Below are 17306 nucleotides of genomic sequence, written 5' to 3' on the forward strand. Positions count from 1 at the left end.
TCTTTGTTTACATGAAAAATTAGCCACGCGATGGTCGAGTTCTGAACTAAATTGTATCTCATGTGGAAGTCCTCATCCTCATGAACAACTTTGCCGAAGACTGCATCTTTCTATGTGCTCGCAATCTCGAGTTATCGCATATTTAGCCTCTACCGGAAGTTCATATCGACGCTAGCGCCACGCGGTGGTCGAGTTCTGAACTAAATTGTATCTCATGTGAAAGTCCTTATCCTCCTGAGCAACTTTGCCGAAGACAGCATCCTTCTATGTGCTCGCAATCTCGAGTTATCGCATAATTAGCCTCTACCGGAAGTTCATATCGACGCTAGCGCCACGCAGCGGTCGAGTTCTGAACTAAATTGTATCTCATGTGAAAGTCCTTATCCTCCTGAACAACTTTGCCGAAGACAGCATCTTTCTATGTGTTCGCATTCTTGTATTATCGCACAACTAGCCCCTACCGGAAGGCCACATCAACGTTAGCGCCACGCGATGGTCGAGTTCTGAACTAAATTGTATCTCATGTGGAAGTCCTTAGCCTCATGAACAACTTTGCCGAAGACAGCATCTTTCTATGTGCTCGCAATCTCGAGTTATCGCATAATTAGCCTCTACCGGAAGTTCATATCGACGCTAGCGCCACGCGGTGGTCGAGTTCTGAACTAAATTGTATCTCATGTGAAAGTCCTTATCCTCCTGAGCAACTTTGCCGAAGACAGCATCCTTCTATGTGCTCGCAATCTCGAGTTATCGCATAATTAGCCTCTACCGGAAGTTCATATCGACGCTAGCGCCACGTCGCGGTCGAGTTCTGAACTAAATTGTATCTCATGTGAAAGTCCTTATCCTCCTGAGCAACTATGTCGAAGACAGCATCCTTCTATGTGCTCGCAATCTCGAGTTATCGCATAATTAGCCCCTACCGAAAGTCCATATCGACGCTAGCGCCACGCGGTGTCGAGTTCTGAACTAAATTGTATTTTATGAGAAAGTCCTTATCCTCATGAACAACTTTGCCGAAGACTGCATCCTTCTATGTGCTCGCAATCTTGGGTTATCGCATAATTAGCTCCTACCGGAAGTTCATATCGACGCTAGCGCCACGCAGCGGTCGAGTTCTGAACTAAATTGTATCTCATGAGGAAGTGCTTATCCTCCTAAGCAACTTTGCCGAAGACAGCATCCTTCTATGTGTTCGCATTCTCGAGTTATCGCATAATTAGCCCCTACCGGAAGTTCATATCGACGCTAGCGCCACGTCACGGTCGAGTTCTGAACTAAATTGTATCTCATGTGGAAGTCCTTATCCTCCTGAGCAACTTTGCCGAAGACAGCATCCTTCTATGTGCTCGCGATCTCGAGTTATCGCATAATTAGCCCCTACCGGAAGTTCATATCGACGCTAGCGCCACGTCGCGGTCGAGTTTTGAACTAAATTGTATCCCAAGTGGAAGTTCTTGGTCCCCGAAACAAGTTTGCTGAAGACAGTACATTCCTATATGGCCTGCATCTTATACAATTTGGTGATGACTGCAGATTTCTGGACTGAGTGTACTGAAATTCCACGTGGCCAACATGGTCCCCTTCGTAGCCGATTCCCGGTGGCCACTGGATCCGGAACCGGTATTCCAGGTAGTGATCAGAATCTTGAGGAGTATATCTTTCGAATGCGGCATAAATTTCATTATTCGGTTGATATTTCGCTGATTTATAGGGGTATACATTTCTGGGTCATAATGACCCCAGTATCTTATTAAGTTGTTTTTTTGTGGCGCCATCTTAGAATCACCTTAAGAAAAAAATTGTTTGGTCTTGCGCTTCGTTTCCACAAAATATTAAAAGTCAGGGAATTTCAGAAAGATCCGTTTGATAACAACAGAGATATTGCAGGTTGAAATTCGATTTTGGGTCATTATGACCCCAGTATCTTACTAAGGTTAATTATGTAGTTTTGTTAGAATTATAAACAATTAAACAGTAGTAATGAATAGCTTACAAAATGACTTTGCAGCATAGCTGAGCCTTTCGGATCGTAAGACCGATGTATAAACATAATTTGTTTCGAAATTGTCCGCGTGGTCTTCTAGTGCCCCTATTAGATAAGAATCATTCATAGACATACATACCGAATGCTCGCCATGACCCTATGACCAACATTTGTATATGTATTGCCTTAGCTGATGTGGCTTTTCTAATAGGTAGTTCTTTCACTCTTTGATTGTCTTCAAAACCTTGTCAAGTATAGAAAATTGATTTTATTTCATTTATTACTATATTGAAGCTACATTGTACTTATTAAGTATTAGATATTATTTTATGTTTTTATCACTATTGATATTATCAAGGCCAGAATTCCCAGTGAGTGAAGAATTTTATAGTACTAGAACACCATAGAAGATCGCTAAACATTACCTAATCATGGAACGGCTTTTTGCTCTATTATTTTAAGTAGATGCTATTGATCTCCCTTTGCTCCTATCCGCAACCCGGTGCACGCGCCCTGTTGGTTTTCGAAAACCTCGTAGAAGATTACAAACCGTCAATGGCATTCCCAATTACTACCCCACATTGCACATTCAAGGGTCTAATTGTGCTCCTAACCCACCCTCAGTTTGTAATCTTCTCTCCAGTTTAGAATTATATTTTCCCGAAGTGAAAGCAATTTTGATGAGTGATAGCGCAGTGCAGCCCAACTGCATAGTACAGTAGTTTAACCAGAATCTTTAGGTCAGAAGATAAAATCTAAATTTTGTAATAAAAAGGTTGCCATTGCTTTGAAACTTACCCAACATCTAATCAAAACTACTGACAACAGCGATCAATTATCAAAATTCATCGCTCCCTGGAAAATATAATTCCAAGCCCAGGGATTTTGATATTATTGATAAATATTGAGAAGATAATCAGTCGAGTCCCTGGATAATATGTTTTAAAAAACATCGAACGGAATCCTTTTAAAAAAATGTGTATTAATGATCAAAGGAATTATAGTATTACTGGTATATTGCCGTGAAGCGCAAGTCAGTCCCATCTGCATTTTTGTCAAAATTGAGTTGATATTAGTTTCAACAGTTTTTCTAGGATCTTTCAGCTATACTAACCTGACAAATCATTTTGTTCTGTAAAAAAAAGACAAAATGTCCCATAACGATATGTAACCGCATAACAGTCCCACTACATAATTTTGCAACGTGTAACACGAAAATGAGCCGTCTTTATTTATGAGTCATCTTTATATTTTTCTCATGATAAGCAACTTGTGAAAGTTTCATTGATATAAAATCATGTTTCAACCTTCTGGAATTTTTTTAATACTTTTTTTTGAATACTAGTTTGGATACTTCTCAGTCCGTTCTCTCAATGTCTACTTATTACAGATGGAATTGACTTGCGATTCACGGCAATATAAAACCTAAAAATTTATGATTAGGTATATACCTAACTGTACGAGCCAGTCAGCTGTAAATTCCGAACGAAAGGTTTTTCTTCATCGTTCGAACGGCAATTAAAAGGCCAGAGGTGTGGCTAAAGGATGGGGATCACTTTCTTTGCTATCTTCGCTCTTTAACCAGAGCACAAGTTTAGCACTACGCAATCACTAAATACGGCTATTGAACCGGGTTCTGCTTTCCCACTTTCTAACTAAAGTCGCGGACAAGCGCTTACTTTCGGAATTGGATTAACGATTCGATTTTGTGGATTTACGCGCGCCGTATATTCTCAACCTATCGGATTGAGCGGTTGGATTGAACAAATACATTATATACAAATACATCTGTACTGGTTATTAGGGTGATGCACATTAAGCTATATTGTTGCGATTTGATTTGTGTCCCCTTCTTAAGTCTTCTACACTAACATAAAAACAAAAGTTTAGTTCATAATCTACGAAAAGAGAACTAGAGAATCTACAAGTGTTTGGAAAAACTTCAGGAGTAATCCATGGATGAAATGCTGGAGAATCTCCTGTTAAAATTCCTGGAAGAACTTAATTAGAAAACTCTCAAATTTATTTAAAAAAATCCTAGAGGAGTTCGTAATATATTTCCTTGTATAATCCCCTGAAGATTTTTTGAAGAAAGTCATGAGAAACTGTGAAGGAAAATGATTGGAAAATAGCTGGAAGTAGGAATCTTTTTTGTATGTTTTGTAAAGTTTCCTGAGAAAATCTTTCCTGGAATTTCTGGACATTTTTGGAGTCGATTTACACCATAAAACTCCCGTAGGAATCTTTGAAACATCTCATAGAATGACAGCTGGAGAAATCGGTGGAAGTAGTAGAAAAATCTCTGTAGGAAACCCTGCGATATCTTCTTCTTCTTCTTCTTCTTCTTCTTCTTCTTCTTCTTCTTCTTATCGGCATTACATCTCAACTGGGACAGAGCCTGCTTCTCAGCATAGGGGGAACACTTCCACAGTTATGAGCTAAGAGCTTTCATTATTAAGGTTGCCATTTTGCTATACACAGTCCCAGGGAAATTTTTTAGATGGTTGGTTTGACTTTATTAACGAGATTTTTAGCCCTGGGCTAGTTCATCTCGGGACCAACGGCTTTACTTCCCTTCCGAAGGAAGTCGTCACTATAACTTTTTACGTCATAAGTGACTATGTCGGGGATGGGATTCGATCCCAGGTCCAAATTTTTTAGAGTGATTCCTGTGCAAATCACAAGAGATAGTTGCGCTGGAATACTCAAGGTTTTCCTGGAGCCAATTCTGGAGCAAAATCTTGAGCGAATTGATGAAAGAATAAATTGAGGAATTCTTGTAGAAATCACTAGAAACATTTCTGAAGTTTTTTCACAACAAATTTGAGGAAAATAAATAATAAATGTAATAGTCATGTAAGAGCTTTTGAAGGTTTCTCTGGTGCTACTAGTATTTACCAATGTTGCTGAACAACGATCGGAAACGCGAGGCACGATGAATTTTCGTAGGCATCAAAACAGAATCTGCGAATAAACACAAACAACCGTTCGGGCGCTTCATTCGTTCGTGTTTCATTTTCGGATCGCTGTTTCTCCCGACGCTATCATCGGGTGATTTTCCATCGCTTGGTAATAGGCCAGGGGAAGTGGTTCACCTAGAGTGAATTTCTGTCAAAGAAAAAGTAGATTTTGTATGAGATTTGACAGAAAAATGAATGACAAGTTCATCCACTTCTCCTGGCCTATGTGAACGGTACGATCCACGCCGCCTGCTCTTCGCGAAGAACAGAAAAATATTCATTTCGATCATCTTCATGTGGGCTTGCAACAATCACGCTAAACTTGCTCCGCTCAAAAATGAGTGCCGAGCGCACAAAATTGACCTCTTTTCGTGCAGCACAGATTCTGTGCAAAGGGGCTGTACACAGTTTTGTGCAAACGGTGGTAAACAAAACTCAATGAGTGAATTGCGCACAGAGGAGGAACGCTTGGAATGCGGAATTCGTTTCCATTTTTGTTTTGCTTCTGAAAACATTAAAAAAAAACATTCCAATTTTAAAGATTTTCAGAGATTTTTTCATTTGAATAGCCGAAGCGGAAGCAAATGGGGAAAAAACTTTCGCATTTGCGACCACCTTCCGGCTTTTCGCTAGAAAACATCTCAGAAAACTCCCCATCTTACCAACGGCCAACTGTTTGCTGCCACGCGGGATACCATTGACAGTTCCCTTTCCATCGATCTCGGACAGCCGAAGGCGAAAAGTCGGCAACTCACAGAATTAGTGCGACCTACTCAGAATTTTCACTCAGTCAGCCAGTTCTGCATTGGTTGCCTCATTCTGTGTAGTTTTAACACATGCGCTGCGTGGAGCTGGCTTAGCGTGGAGTGTTTGCTTGACTTTACGAGAAGAAGCAACCTTGCAATAAATCACGAGAATGAACAGCACGTGGATAAATGAATCCTACGAGGGGAGAGGCTTCGCGAACCACTTATCGGTGTGTTCATTTTGCTTCTTCGACGTTGCATCCGTTCGCTTTTTGCGATGCTCTTCGTGACGCAAAAATGAAAAATGAATTTTGGCGAATGTTGGATCGCGAAGATGCGTCGATCATTGTTCACGAAGAAGATCCATCGCAACCCTGGTATTTACTACCAGGATTCATCGCAAGCAGGTATATGAAAAAAGATATATTCGAGACTATTTTGGTTAAAATATTAACTTTTTATAGATATGCATTGAAATAATGATTAATTCTTCCTGCTACCAGCCCTACAATATAATATAGGTTGCAGAACCACTTGGTCACTTCCATGATTCACTTTGGCTTGGTTTTTTTTTTCGAATTGTCTGAAACTTTGCAGTAAGAAGCGCTTCAGTACGACGCATATTGTGGCCAAATATGAGCTCCGTAGTTTTCTAAAACCCCCGCCGAAGTGCCGAAGTGAATCAAAAGTGGTAAGAATGGCATCCGACTTGCTATTAGTAATTATTTATTTTTCATAAATTGTTTCTAGGACTTTGAAGGCAATTGCTCGGTATCACAAAATGATGAAGAAATTTCTACATTGTCGGGAGATTTTTAAGCAAACCAGTCTGAGGGAAGGTCATCTCCGAATGTTGCAAGTGCGGTACAACAATGCTCTACTAAAGGCGTCCCAAAAATCGTAAGTTCCAATGATTTAACGCTTGCAAATTTTATATTTACCACATTGAACATTGATAGGTATGGCCTTCGACTGAAACGGAAACTTCGTGAACGAGATGCTCTCAGAACTCGTAGATTGGCCGTTATGAAGAAAAGGATTGCGGAATCCAACAAAATCACGGTATACCTAAGTTTTCATTGAAATTCTCAATAGCATACAATAATTCCTATCATATAACCCAGAAAAAGGAACGACACAAGATGCTTTTCATCTCAACCCAACAAACGGAAGCCCGCCGTGCAGCACTTCTAAAGGACTTCCTTCAGAACAACCGCAAGAACGTAGAACGTCGAATGCTACGATCGGCGCAACTTCAGGAGCGCTCGGAACGTCAACTGACTAGCCGAAAGGCACGCAACCTCTCCAGCAAATACGACAAGCGTTCCAAACCGGCTCTGATGCGTGCCATGCTAAAGGCCTGGCAGAACATCAGAATCCGCCAGCCGAATCTCAGTCGACAGCTGTCGCGTGCTTCAGTTCAACAGGCCGTCAACATAGCCTACAGCATCCACACGACCATCAGCCCCAACATCAGCAGCACCCAGATAATCGATACAGCCAGACAACTGATCAGTGACTTTGCCAACATGCCTCAGGAACAGCTTCCGCTTGATCGACAAACTATCCAATATACCACCGAGGCTCTCTTGAACATTCTCCAACAAGTTAAAGAACAAGTCGTAGATGCCGGGTGCTATCTGATAGAGCAGGTGGCTACTAAAATGCGCAATCGAATTGAATCAGATGTTCAACGACGCCAGTCGACGCTTTGTGGCCCTTGGAGTGCACGCTGGAAACGCGAATCTTCCTTATCGAACCGTTCTGGAAGCACCCATCATCGGGTCTCCATCGGAGACGTCCAAATAGTAACAGAAATTGAAACCGAGCAGGAACACTTTAAGAAATCCCGCCTGAGGCCACCAACTCCAGTCACTTCCGTCACGTCGCTTGTTGAGCATATTGTAGATTCCGAAGAAACCATTCTAGCGTCTTCCAGTGAAGAGCTGGAGATCCCGTCCGTTGTGGCGGTTTGCATCGAAAAACGAGCAACCGCCGAGGATCATCCTTTGATACACCTAACCTTCCGACAGAGACGGTTCTTGGAGACAAATCTGATCAAGTACAAAGCCATCATCCATCGAAGCGTGGAAACTCGCTCTCTAGCGGCCTTCGATGTGATGCGACTGGAAATTGTTCGCCGGAAGTTGCACAGCCCTAGCGAGCCCATGACGAAGGAAGCAATGGCTCAAGAAACGGCACGGTGCATTCTGGTGTTCCCGAAAGAAGATCAACGATATGCTGAGCTGTTACTGGATACTATTCGTCTTCTCGTGTGCGAAGTTTGTGATGAGCTGGAGAAAACATTGAATGCGCCTTAGATTCGCTTGCTTACCTGCAGGTGGTGCACCTTGAACATTGAGAGCAACGAAGGCACTTTATTTCGGCACGACACTTAGTTTCACAAAATTTTCATAACTCTTACAAGCTAGTTAGTGAACATTTTAGGCAAATTTACAAAATTATAAAAAAAAGCATGAATGCAATCCGTGAACGAAGAAATGTTTTGATTACTTTAAAAACAAACAACAAATTGTTTGTTAACTCCGACAACTTTTCATTCGGCTGAAACGAAAACGGGACCAGGTCATTTTTGGCATACGGGCATTTGGTATAATATTATTGCGGCGCTCATTTAAAATCCACATCCAGCGACGGCGGTCACGCGCAGAAGATACGTGGAGTTATCTTGCAGAGCACAATAAAACCATAGGCCTTTTCATGTGAAAGGTCCGTCTATGCATTTGTTTACATCGGTGGAGGGCCGGTGCTAACACGGGCCTGTCATTTTCATAGAAGAACTGGCAAAGAGCTTCTCGATCAGCTGATTTGAAACTTTATGTGGAAAGGCCTATATTGGAAATCTTTATAAATTTACTGCTTCGCGTTGGAAAATGGGTTAACCAACATGCCAAGTTTGATTTTTGGCCAATTTCGCAGCGTCGCAACTCGATTCTCAATAGTGCGCATAAGGGCCCATTCACAAATTTCATAACGCTCAAGGGGTGGGTGGGTGTCCCCGTGATGTTACGGCTCATACAAAATTTATAAAATATTCATACAAAAAGTGTTACGAGGGGGTGGATGGGTGTCGAAAATTGCCATTTTTGGCGTTATGAAATTTGTGAATGAACCCTAAGGGCTTATTCACAAATTTCATAACGCTGAAGGGGGTGGATGGGGGTCCTTATGATGTTACAGCCAGAGATGCATTTGAACGCGTTCTGATCATGTTCTGTTCTAAGCTTGTGCTCACGAGAGCCGTGTTCAAGTTCAAACAATATGCAATGTTTGATCACAGTGCACTGTTCATCTCGTGGCAACCGTTACCGTCAGTCATTGTTTTCTCATTTATGTATTGCACTGCAAAGGACGGAAAAATAATTCGAATTACCGTTGAATTATCCCTGGCAAGTAAAAATGTTTTGTACCGAATAGACAAAAGCTATTATAAAAAATAATTTCTGTTTCAGGATCATGTTTTTTACAAACTGAAAAACGGTCTTACATTTGACGAAATTAAATAGTGGCCAATTAATGGCGATGTTTTTGACGGTAACTTGAAGCCTAGTCCTAAGATGTCTTGTATAGCCCCATATTCTGGAGTTCCTGTTGGCTCGATGGATTCGGTTTGGTTGCTGGCCCGTGCGGTCCGGCAAGTCGCAAAATATAATCAACATCCATCTTTCTTCATCACAGCTTCAATAGTTTTGCAATAAAAGTATTCTATACAATTTTCAAAATTCTTTTTTATTTTTAATGCCAGTTCTTAATTTCACTCAATTTTTATCCCAGTTGTCAGTAGACTCTACTAGCGAATACTATTCGCTTGTTGGAGCGCAGGTGAGACCAAATCATCGAATCTGCGCTGTACTAAAATCTTGGTAGATTGTTATGTGGAACTTTAAAGTAAAAGAGCGTAATTGCTAGTTTGTGGAATATTTTGGAGATCACGACATCGTGTTCAATCTAGTGGTCATGTGTTTGTTCAAAAAACTGAACATGAACACGAGAGCAATCGCAGGAACATTTGAGAACGCTCACAGAACATGAGCGTTCAAAATGCGTCTCTGGTTACAGCTCATACAAAATTTGTAAGATGTTCATACAAAAAGCGTTATGAGGGGGTGGGTGGGTATCAAAAATGGCCATTTTCGGCGTTATGAAATTTGTGAATGAATTCTAATGCACACGGCGGAGGGCATAGATGCGCACTATAGCGAAGTGACTCGCGACGCGGCGAAGTTGGTCAAAAGTCGAACTTCGCACGTTGGTTCATCCTTTTTCAGTCGCGAAGCAGTATATTTAAATACGCAGACTGTCCAACAGTCTGCGCCAGCCAAAAAGTAAATAAAGAAATGTCAAAATATCTCGCCGAGTCCTAAACTGAACAGCGAGCATAAATGTTTAATCGATGAAAAACAAAGAATAAACATGTTCGTACCGTCTTGTCTTGTTTTTTAGCCAGTTTTGCAAGCGATTTAAATCATTTTGACAGCTCCAAAACTGGCTTGTTTAGGGCTATCCAGTTTGTTGCATATTCTGAATCTAAGTTAAAAATAGAACTAGAATCCAAAATTTCATAATGTTCCGTGACCTGGAACTTATTTTAAAACACGTTTGAAATTAAAAAGGAAATTCCTTTTGAATCACCCCTCAGCAAATTTTACTTCGGGACGAGCTATCATCGTGTCAATTGAAATGTTATTGAAACGACGGAATGACATGTTTTCAAATCATATCTAATGTCAACATTAAGATATTGAAGTACAATGAAATCGCGTTATACTCAGAAATATGTACTTTTTTGATCAAGCTACAAAAAACAGTGAATTTTCGTTCACTTAACAACACAAGTGATCGATCGGCGCACAACTTATTTGGTGGTCCAACCAGGCCCATGGCACGGGACGACTTCTAGCGTAGTCAACATCTCCATGTGTTTACCCATTTTCAGGTAAATTGATTCGAGAGTGCAATCAGGATGCGAAGTTTTGTTTAATGTTTATGATCCGTAATCGAGCAAGTGTCGCAATAAAATAACTGATTGCTTGCTTGGAGGCTTGCAAGATGCCTTTCAATGTTTTCTCTCTTTCCTAAACCATCGAAATGTTGAATGTGCTTCAACTTTTTGCCCATTATTAGCTGATTTAACAATATCAAAAATTGATAATCAAACCACAACAAACAATTAAACAAAACAATGGTCTTTATTTTCACAGTTCTTACAACTGACAGTGGGCGATATTCACTTATCGCCCGGGACATCCTGGCTACGAAGAACACTGTGTATCGATATATGGTTGGCCTGGGTCCAACGGTTTCGAGAAAAGATTCACAAATTGTCCAACTCATGCTCGAAATGCTGAAAATTCTTGAGAAGCCCAATGATAATAAAAATTAATTGTTCGTTTTGTTGACGAATGAATTGTCGTGAAAATTTTCAACTTGCCTCATTGAACATTTCACAGCCGACTAAACTGCCGCGAATCGCAAGTCAGTCCCATCTGTAAAAAGTAGGCATTGAGAAAATGGGCTGTGAAGTTTTCAAACTTGTTTTCCATACGAATATTCAAAAAATTCTAGAGATTGGTACACATGTTTAAAACAGGTTAAAATTTGGTTGTTTGTGCGCCGACGCTTATGGAACTCAACACAGGGACCAACCGAACATCACCCAATGGACCAGTGCACGAGTTCACTAATTTGACGTTTGAGCGGTGCCGAATTCACTCGTTGGCATGGTCACTTAAATAACACGGCACCGCTCAAACATCAAATAATGAACTCTTGCATCGGTCCATTGGGTCCTAAAATGTTGAATGAATTCTTGTTTTTATTCAATAATACGGAAGAGCATCCCGGATAAAAAATACAATACTAAAACAATATTGACGTTTTGTCGCAAAACTGAAACAGTCCATGCGACACCTAGTTGTGGCGGATGGAAACGAAAAATGATGATTGTTGTTTGTTTTGATAACTTCTCTGATCTCAACAGCTGAAAAAAGGCGTTTTTCTCGTGAAATTAATCGAAAACCAGTGAAATGAGTTCTACAGCAGGTAAGAATTTAGTTTTTCTTTTACTTAGCGGTTATATCAAAGACAAATTAAAGACCCCCATGTCCCTTGCAGTTGCTCAAAATTTCATGGCTCATATGGTAATCTAGAATGCCGTTCAAAGTGTACTGCGATCTGTCAAACTTGGGTACCTTTTGCACTACCGAGGGACCAAATGCAGTACTAGAAGTGGTACCCAATCTGAGCCTGAGTGTGACGGACCTGGTTTTATCGCATTTCAAACGGACAAGAATTACGGGAAATCTTCGAAAAATCAGAGTTTGCAGGAGGTTATGGTGGTTTGTTTGTGATTTTTTTTCCATTCCAGCCGACCGCTCGATGTCTGGAGCAAATTCAACTGCATCGATGGATGATATCCCAGTGGATGTAAAACTGATCGATATAATCGATTATGTAGGAGATTCCGTCCGACCGATCAGGGAGGGTTTCACAGTTCATGATGCGAAGCATATCATTTGCATTGGCTATACTGCCAAGCATCTGGACTGCGTTGAAATCTCAGGATATGTTCGTCAGTCTTCACATCCTAATCAAATCCCTCACAAAGTGGAGCTAAAACTAGCGGATTCGATCGACAACTGGGTTTTGAAATGTTCCTGCAAAGCCGGTACGAACCGTTGCAAGCATATCATTGAGTGCCTCCTTGAATTGAACAGGTATGCATACATGAAATATCTTCCGAAAATAAAATTAAAAATTTCTTACATAATTTTAGGACCGGCACAGCGGAATACATGACTTGCACAAGTGCAACTCAAGCATGGGGCACTACCAAAGCAGAAAAAAGCGTTCCTTGGGGAGCGAAACCCATCGCCGAGTTGTGCTGTGTGCATTGCCCAAAACGCGCCGAACCAACAGATCCAGCCCTCAAAAACAATATTCTTGCCGAGAGCTTTAGCAGAATCCTGCGTGGTAGGTAGTTCTTTTACTCTTTATCCATTAATTACGTAGGGGGTGCTAGGGGGGTTGCGTGAGGGATTTAACATTTATGACACGCCATGCACAATGGTAATGGACAGCTTCTAGTTTGCCTTCCGCTATCCAATTTTTTATCACCGCTGCAATTTCAATCAATTACACATACAATGCTCACATTGTAATGGGTCATCTCCAAGGGGCAAGACAGTGTTCAAAGCAGAGTGAATCTGGAGCAGTTCAGAGTAACTCTGAGCAACTCTGAGGAATTTGCGATTCGAAATTCCCACCCTTGAATCATCTTGATTTTGGCAAAGCGGTTAAAAAAAAAGAATAACAAACCAAACTCAGTTTGACATATCAAAACAGCGATAAATAATGAAGATGAAAAGTTTTGAAGTAATTACTGATTGTAAAGTAAGTAAATCCATATTTATATGATTTTAAATTTCAATAATTTATTATAATTATTTATTTTTCTAGGAAAAATTTCTTAGCCGCATATAGCAATGGATTTAGTGTGAAAAACATGCTATTTGCAACTATCAAACGGTTATCCTGCCGCATCTACGCCTACGCGGTGACAAGCCGGAAGATTAAATCCAGCAAGGACAATATTCGCCCGAGAAAGACACAAGACCGATCGTCATGAAGGACAAAACTGAAAGTGAAATGAATGTCCAGTGCTGGGAAGAAAAATGTCTGTTCGAAGGCGAATGAGGCCGTTCACAATCCGGGCTAGAAGCAGGAACTACTTCCTGTCGGAGACTCAATTCAGTTTCGATGTCGAGTCTGTATTTGAATATTCCGTATTCATACCGAGAATAAAACGTAAATTGAAACAGTTTTCATGTACTTTTATTATCATTATGGAACTCATAACGGAGAAGACAACGCCAGAAAGAAGAAAAAGAACGGAGAAGACACGCGATGAAAGATAATTCATTATCACGTCGTGCCATAGGTTTTATTACAAAGTACTTCAGGCTACACTACAGGCAAAACTCCATTCAGGAAGGTTTATGATACTCTTCTCAGACTGTGATTTTCTTCAACGCAGCATACGCATTGTCCTGCCGAAAAAATGTTGGCGGTTCGGCTACATCTACTGTTTGTGATTATTTCATATATAATTACAACGTAAAAGGCCCAAACGCAATGATAGCGGAACGGCAACGGAAAGCGGTACCGATTCGCCAGCATGAACTATAATATGCTTGTCGCCTCAGTGTTGGTTCACTTTCATTCGTTGTCAGTTCAGTCGAGATTGTGTGAATCATGCTGGCGAACCGGTTCCGTTTTCCGTTGCCGTTCCGCTATCATTGCGTTTGGGCCTAAACTTTTAGCTTACATTTAATGGCCAATTAAATAGTACAAAATAGATAAACTTAACGTTGATCGAAATTAAACATACACAACCATGGTCAATTTGAAGAGTGACAGAATTTGATTTGGTCTGATTATGTCTTTGACAAACTGAAGCATTCTGAGCAATCCTGAGTAACTCACGTGTCTTCTGAGGAATACCCGTTTAGAACTTCCCACCATCTTTTATCTTGGGATTACCTAGACAAATCTGTAACCTGAGCGAATTTGATGAATTCTGAGTAACTCTGGTGGATACTCTCATGTTGAATCTGTCTTGCCCCTTGCCCACTATTATGGGTCATTTGCATTTACATTGCATGTGTAACAGAGTGACTCATAATCGTGATTAGATGACCCATAATGTACGACAAGTGTACACAAAATATGACATCGGAAGTAGTGTGCACTATACAGCGCATCATTTCCGAAGTTATAGTGGTCATACTATTATGGGTCACCTAGTCAAGATTATAAGTCAGTCTGTTCCACATACAATTCATACGGAGATGAGCAAGGCTAATACTTTTTCATCTTTGTCAGTGCAATACCAACTGATTTTCTTTGAGTCGAAATCGTGAGATGAATTAGCAACAATCATCGACGATCCGTACAAATTTTAATGACGGCCTACCTCGTGCACTAGGCATTGATCATTGTTACTAATTCACCTTACGATTGAGAATTGAAGAAATTCACTTGGTTTTTCAATGACATAGCTGAAAAAGTATCAGCATATTTTCTGCATGTAATTGCATGTAGTGATACTTTTCTGAATTAATGTTACTTAGGACCCATTTACAAATATCATAACGCTCAAGGGGTGGGTGGGTGTCCCGTGATGTTATGGCTCATACAAAATTTATAAAACATTCATACAAAAAGTGTTACGAGGGGGTGGGTGGATATCCAAAATTGCCATTTTTGGCGTTATGAATGAACCCTTATGATGACTGAGTTTTATCACTTTGATAGTGCAAGCTGCAAAATCAACATGGCTGTCAAAACGAATGACGGGCTACTTAGCCTTAAATCCCTGTGGTGTTTTTGTCGACTACTCAAACATGACCAAAAGTGTCAAAGTTCATTTATGGACCCAATTTTTAAATACAGTCAATTTTCGTTCGTTGCACTAAATCTGTAGCCTAATTAGTGAAAGACTTTCACTAATCGGGCTGAGTTTGAAGCTGTCAAATAACATAGAACAAAAGAAAAACAGAGCTACCAACATTTATAAATTGCATCTTATGACGTTTGCCTTCGTTTTAGGTGGGCCTTGGAGGAAGAAACCGATACGAAATTTATGTACGTCAAGGTGAGCCGAGATTCTGCTGTCACGAACTGTCACTGTGAGCCCAGATCTTAAACAATGGACAAACATGATACAAGCGCGAAATTCATCAAAACATATTTTTGCATTTCATCAAATGTGACAAATAATCGTTTGAAAAGCTATACAATTTGTTTTTGTATACATGCTAATTTAAAAGTAATGTTACGATAGCACCTTTTATTCTGATTGAATATAAAGTATTCAAATACTCATAATTTTACTTTTTCCAATAAAAACGAAAATTAACTGCATAGAAAACTTTGGCCCTTTTTCCATGTTTGTCCAGAAAGCTCGAAGGTACACAACAAAAGAAAGCTAGCAATTTTCATCAAGTCTGCCTTTATTGTCTCTGGCACGTTGGAGTTTTCTTGCAGTTTAAAATAACTTTGTGTTGTGTCATATTTCGTGTGTAGTATCGGTGCCTTCCTCCCAGAGGTGGGCTATGGTCCTCAGCACTATTTAGATTTTGTATGCGATTTTGACGTTTACTGGCCTTGTTGTTTACAAATTTTGTGAAAGAGTGAAAGAGAGAAGAATATTTTTGTGCAGAGCCCCATAGCCCAACTAACGGGAGCCCAATTAATACGTAGCCCACTTAGGCTTCATTCACAAATTTCATAACGCTAAAAATGGACATTTTCGACACCCACCCACCCCCTCGTAACGCTTTTTGTATGAATATATTACAAATTTTGTATGAGCCGTAACAGCACAAAAACACCCACCCACCCCCTTCAGCGTTATGAAATTTATGAATGAGCACATAGGGGTCATGCACAAATGATGTCACGCTTAAAGGGGGGGGAGGGGGTCAAGCCAAGCGTGACAACCCTTACAAAATTTTCGGAGGACTCATACAAAAAGCGTGACAAAGGGGGGGGGGGGGTGTCGAAAAAGTTGAAATTTAGCGTGACATAATTTGTGTACCATCCCATACCTATTATGCTAACCCATTAACGCTATGTTCGGCGTACATTCCATGAACTACGGTAAACTTGTAGCATAACCAATAAAAATTGTAGTTGTAATATTTAATGAAGTTCAATTATGGTATAACCGTATCTCTTGAATGGTAGCGTTATGAAATTTGAGAATGAAGCCTATGTTCTAGTTATCCTCGAATGTTTCGAATATGGTAAATTTCTATGCGGGAATGGGATCCGACTCCCTACTACATATTTTTATTTCTGAGTAAAGCTTCGAGAATCAACGTGCACATTTTTTGCCGTGTAATGCGAACTCCGACAGTCTGTCAACATCATGTGACAGAAAACTTGTTTTGGTCTTGTTATTTTTAAACAATTTAAAAATTATTCTGCAACGTTTCCGGCCTTCGTTTTTTTTTTCGATTTTGTCTTCAAAAGTTGAATAATATCATATTAAAATTATTAAATCAATAATATTCATAATACCAGTGAGCTATAGTGAAAATATTACGTGGTGATATGTTTGCAGAATATGTCGTCGAAAGCGTGGCAGAAACAGAGCCATCAATCGGCTCTTCTGATGGCAAAGTGGTTGTTTGGCAAAAGTAAGCCGGAACAAAAAATCAATCCAAAATCAACTCCATCCGTGATCGAAGGCATCAGCACCGGAAGTCCCACTGTCAAAGACACTCTCGTGGATAAGGCTGAGGGTGTCATTTGTGAACCGATAGATCGAAATGAGCCGGGGGATGAGGAAGCGGAAGTGAATCCTGGAGACATGGTCGAATGTCGGTACTCGGATGATGAGCTGACGGAAGACGAGCTGGAGCAGGAGTCAATATGCACTGGAAGATTACGCGGTCATCGCTACCGGAAGCTAAAGGCGCCCAAGAGGAGGAAGGTGGGCCATGTGGAAATTATCCTCAGGGCTCGGAATACCATCATTTGAAGGTGAGTGAGTACCTGTTTAATTTGAAATTGACATGAAATCAC

The 17306-nt window shown here is 40.5% G+C and overlaps 2 protein-coding genes and 1 long non-coding RNA gene across 3 annotated transcripts in view; all 3 read left to right on the forward strand.

The window, feature by feature from the left end:
- Window positions 1-8313, forward strand: part of LOC5574230 (fibrous sheath-interacting protein 2) — a 33114-nt gene extending 24801 nt beyond the window's left edge. Inside the window, exons 4-6 of the mRNA XM_001661235.2 lie at window positions 6444-6593; window positions 6653-6755; window positions 6818-8313. Of these exons, the coding sequence (XP_001661285.2) occupies window positions 6444-6593; window positions 6653-6755; window positions 6818-8014 (1450 nt within the window). The 3' untranslated portion in view covers window positions 8015-8313. The remainder of the gene's footprint in view (window positions 1-6443; window positions 6594-6652; window positions 6756-6817) is intronic.
- A 4583-nt stretch (window positions 8314-12896) lies between these two features.
- Window positions 12897-13532, forward strand: LOC110679591. The gene is made up of 2 exons (XR_002502612.1): window positions 12897-13106; window positions 13173-13532. It is a non-coding gene; the product is annotated as an uncharacterized LOC110679591 (long non-coding RNA).
- A 3230-nt stretch (window positions 13533-16762) lies between these two features.
- Window positions 16763-17306, forward strand: part of LOC5575390 (solute carrier family 12 member 4) — a 791918-nt gene continuing 791374 nt past the window's right edge. Inside the window, exon 1 of the mRNA XM_021849571.1 lies at window positions 16763-17264. The gene's annotated coding sequence lies outside the window, so the exon portion shown is untranslated. The remainder of the gene's footprint in view (window positions 17265-17306) is intronic.

This window comes from Aedes aegypti, chromosome 3 (assembly GCF_002204515.2).
Source record: "Aedes aegypti strain LVP_AGWG chromosome 3, AaegL5.0 Primary Assembly, whole genome shotgun sequence".
NCBI classification, from domain to species: domain Eukaryota; kingdom Metazoa; phylum Arthropoda; class Insecta; order Diptera; family Culicidae; genus Aedes; species Aedes aegypti.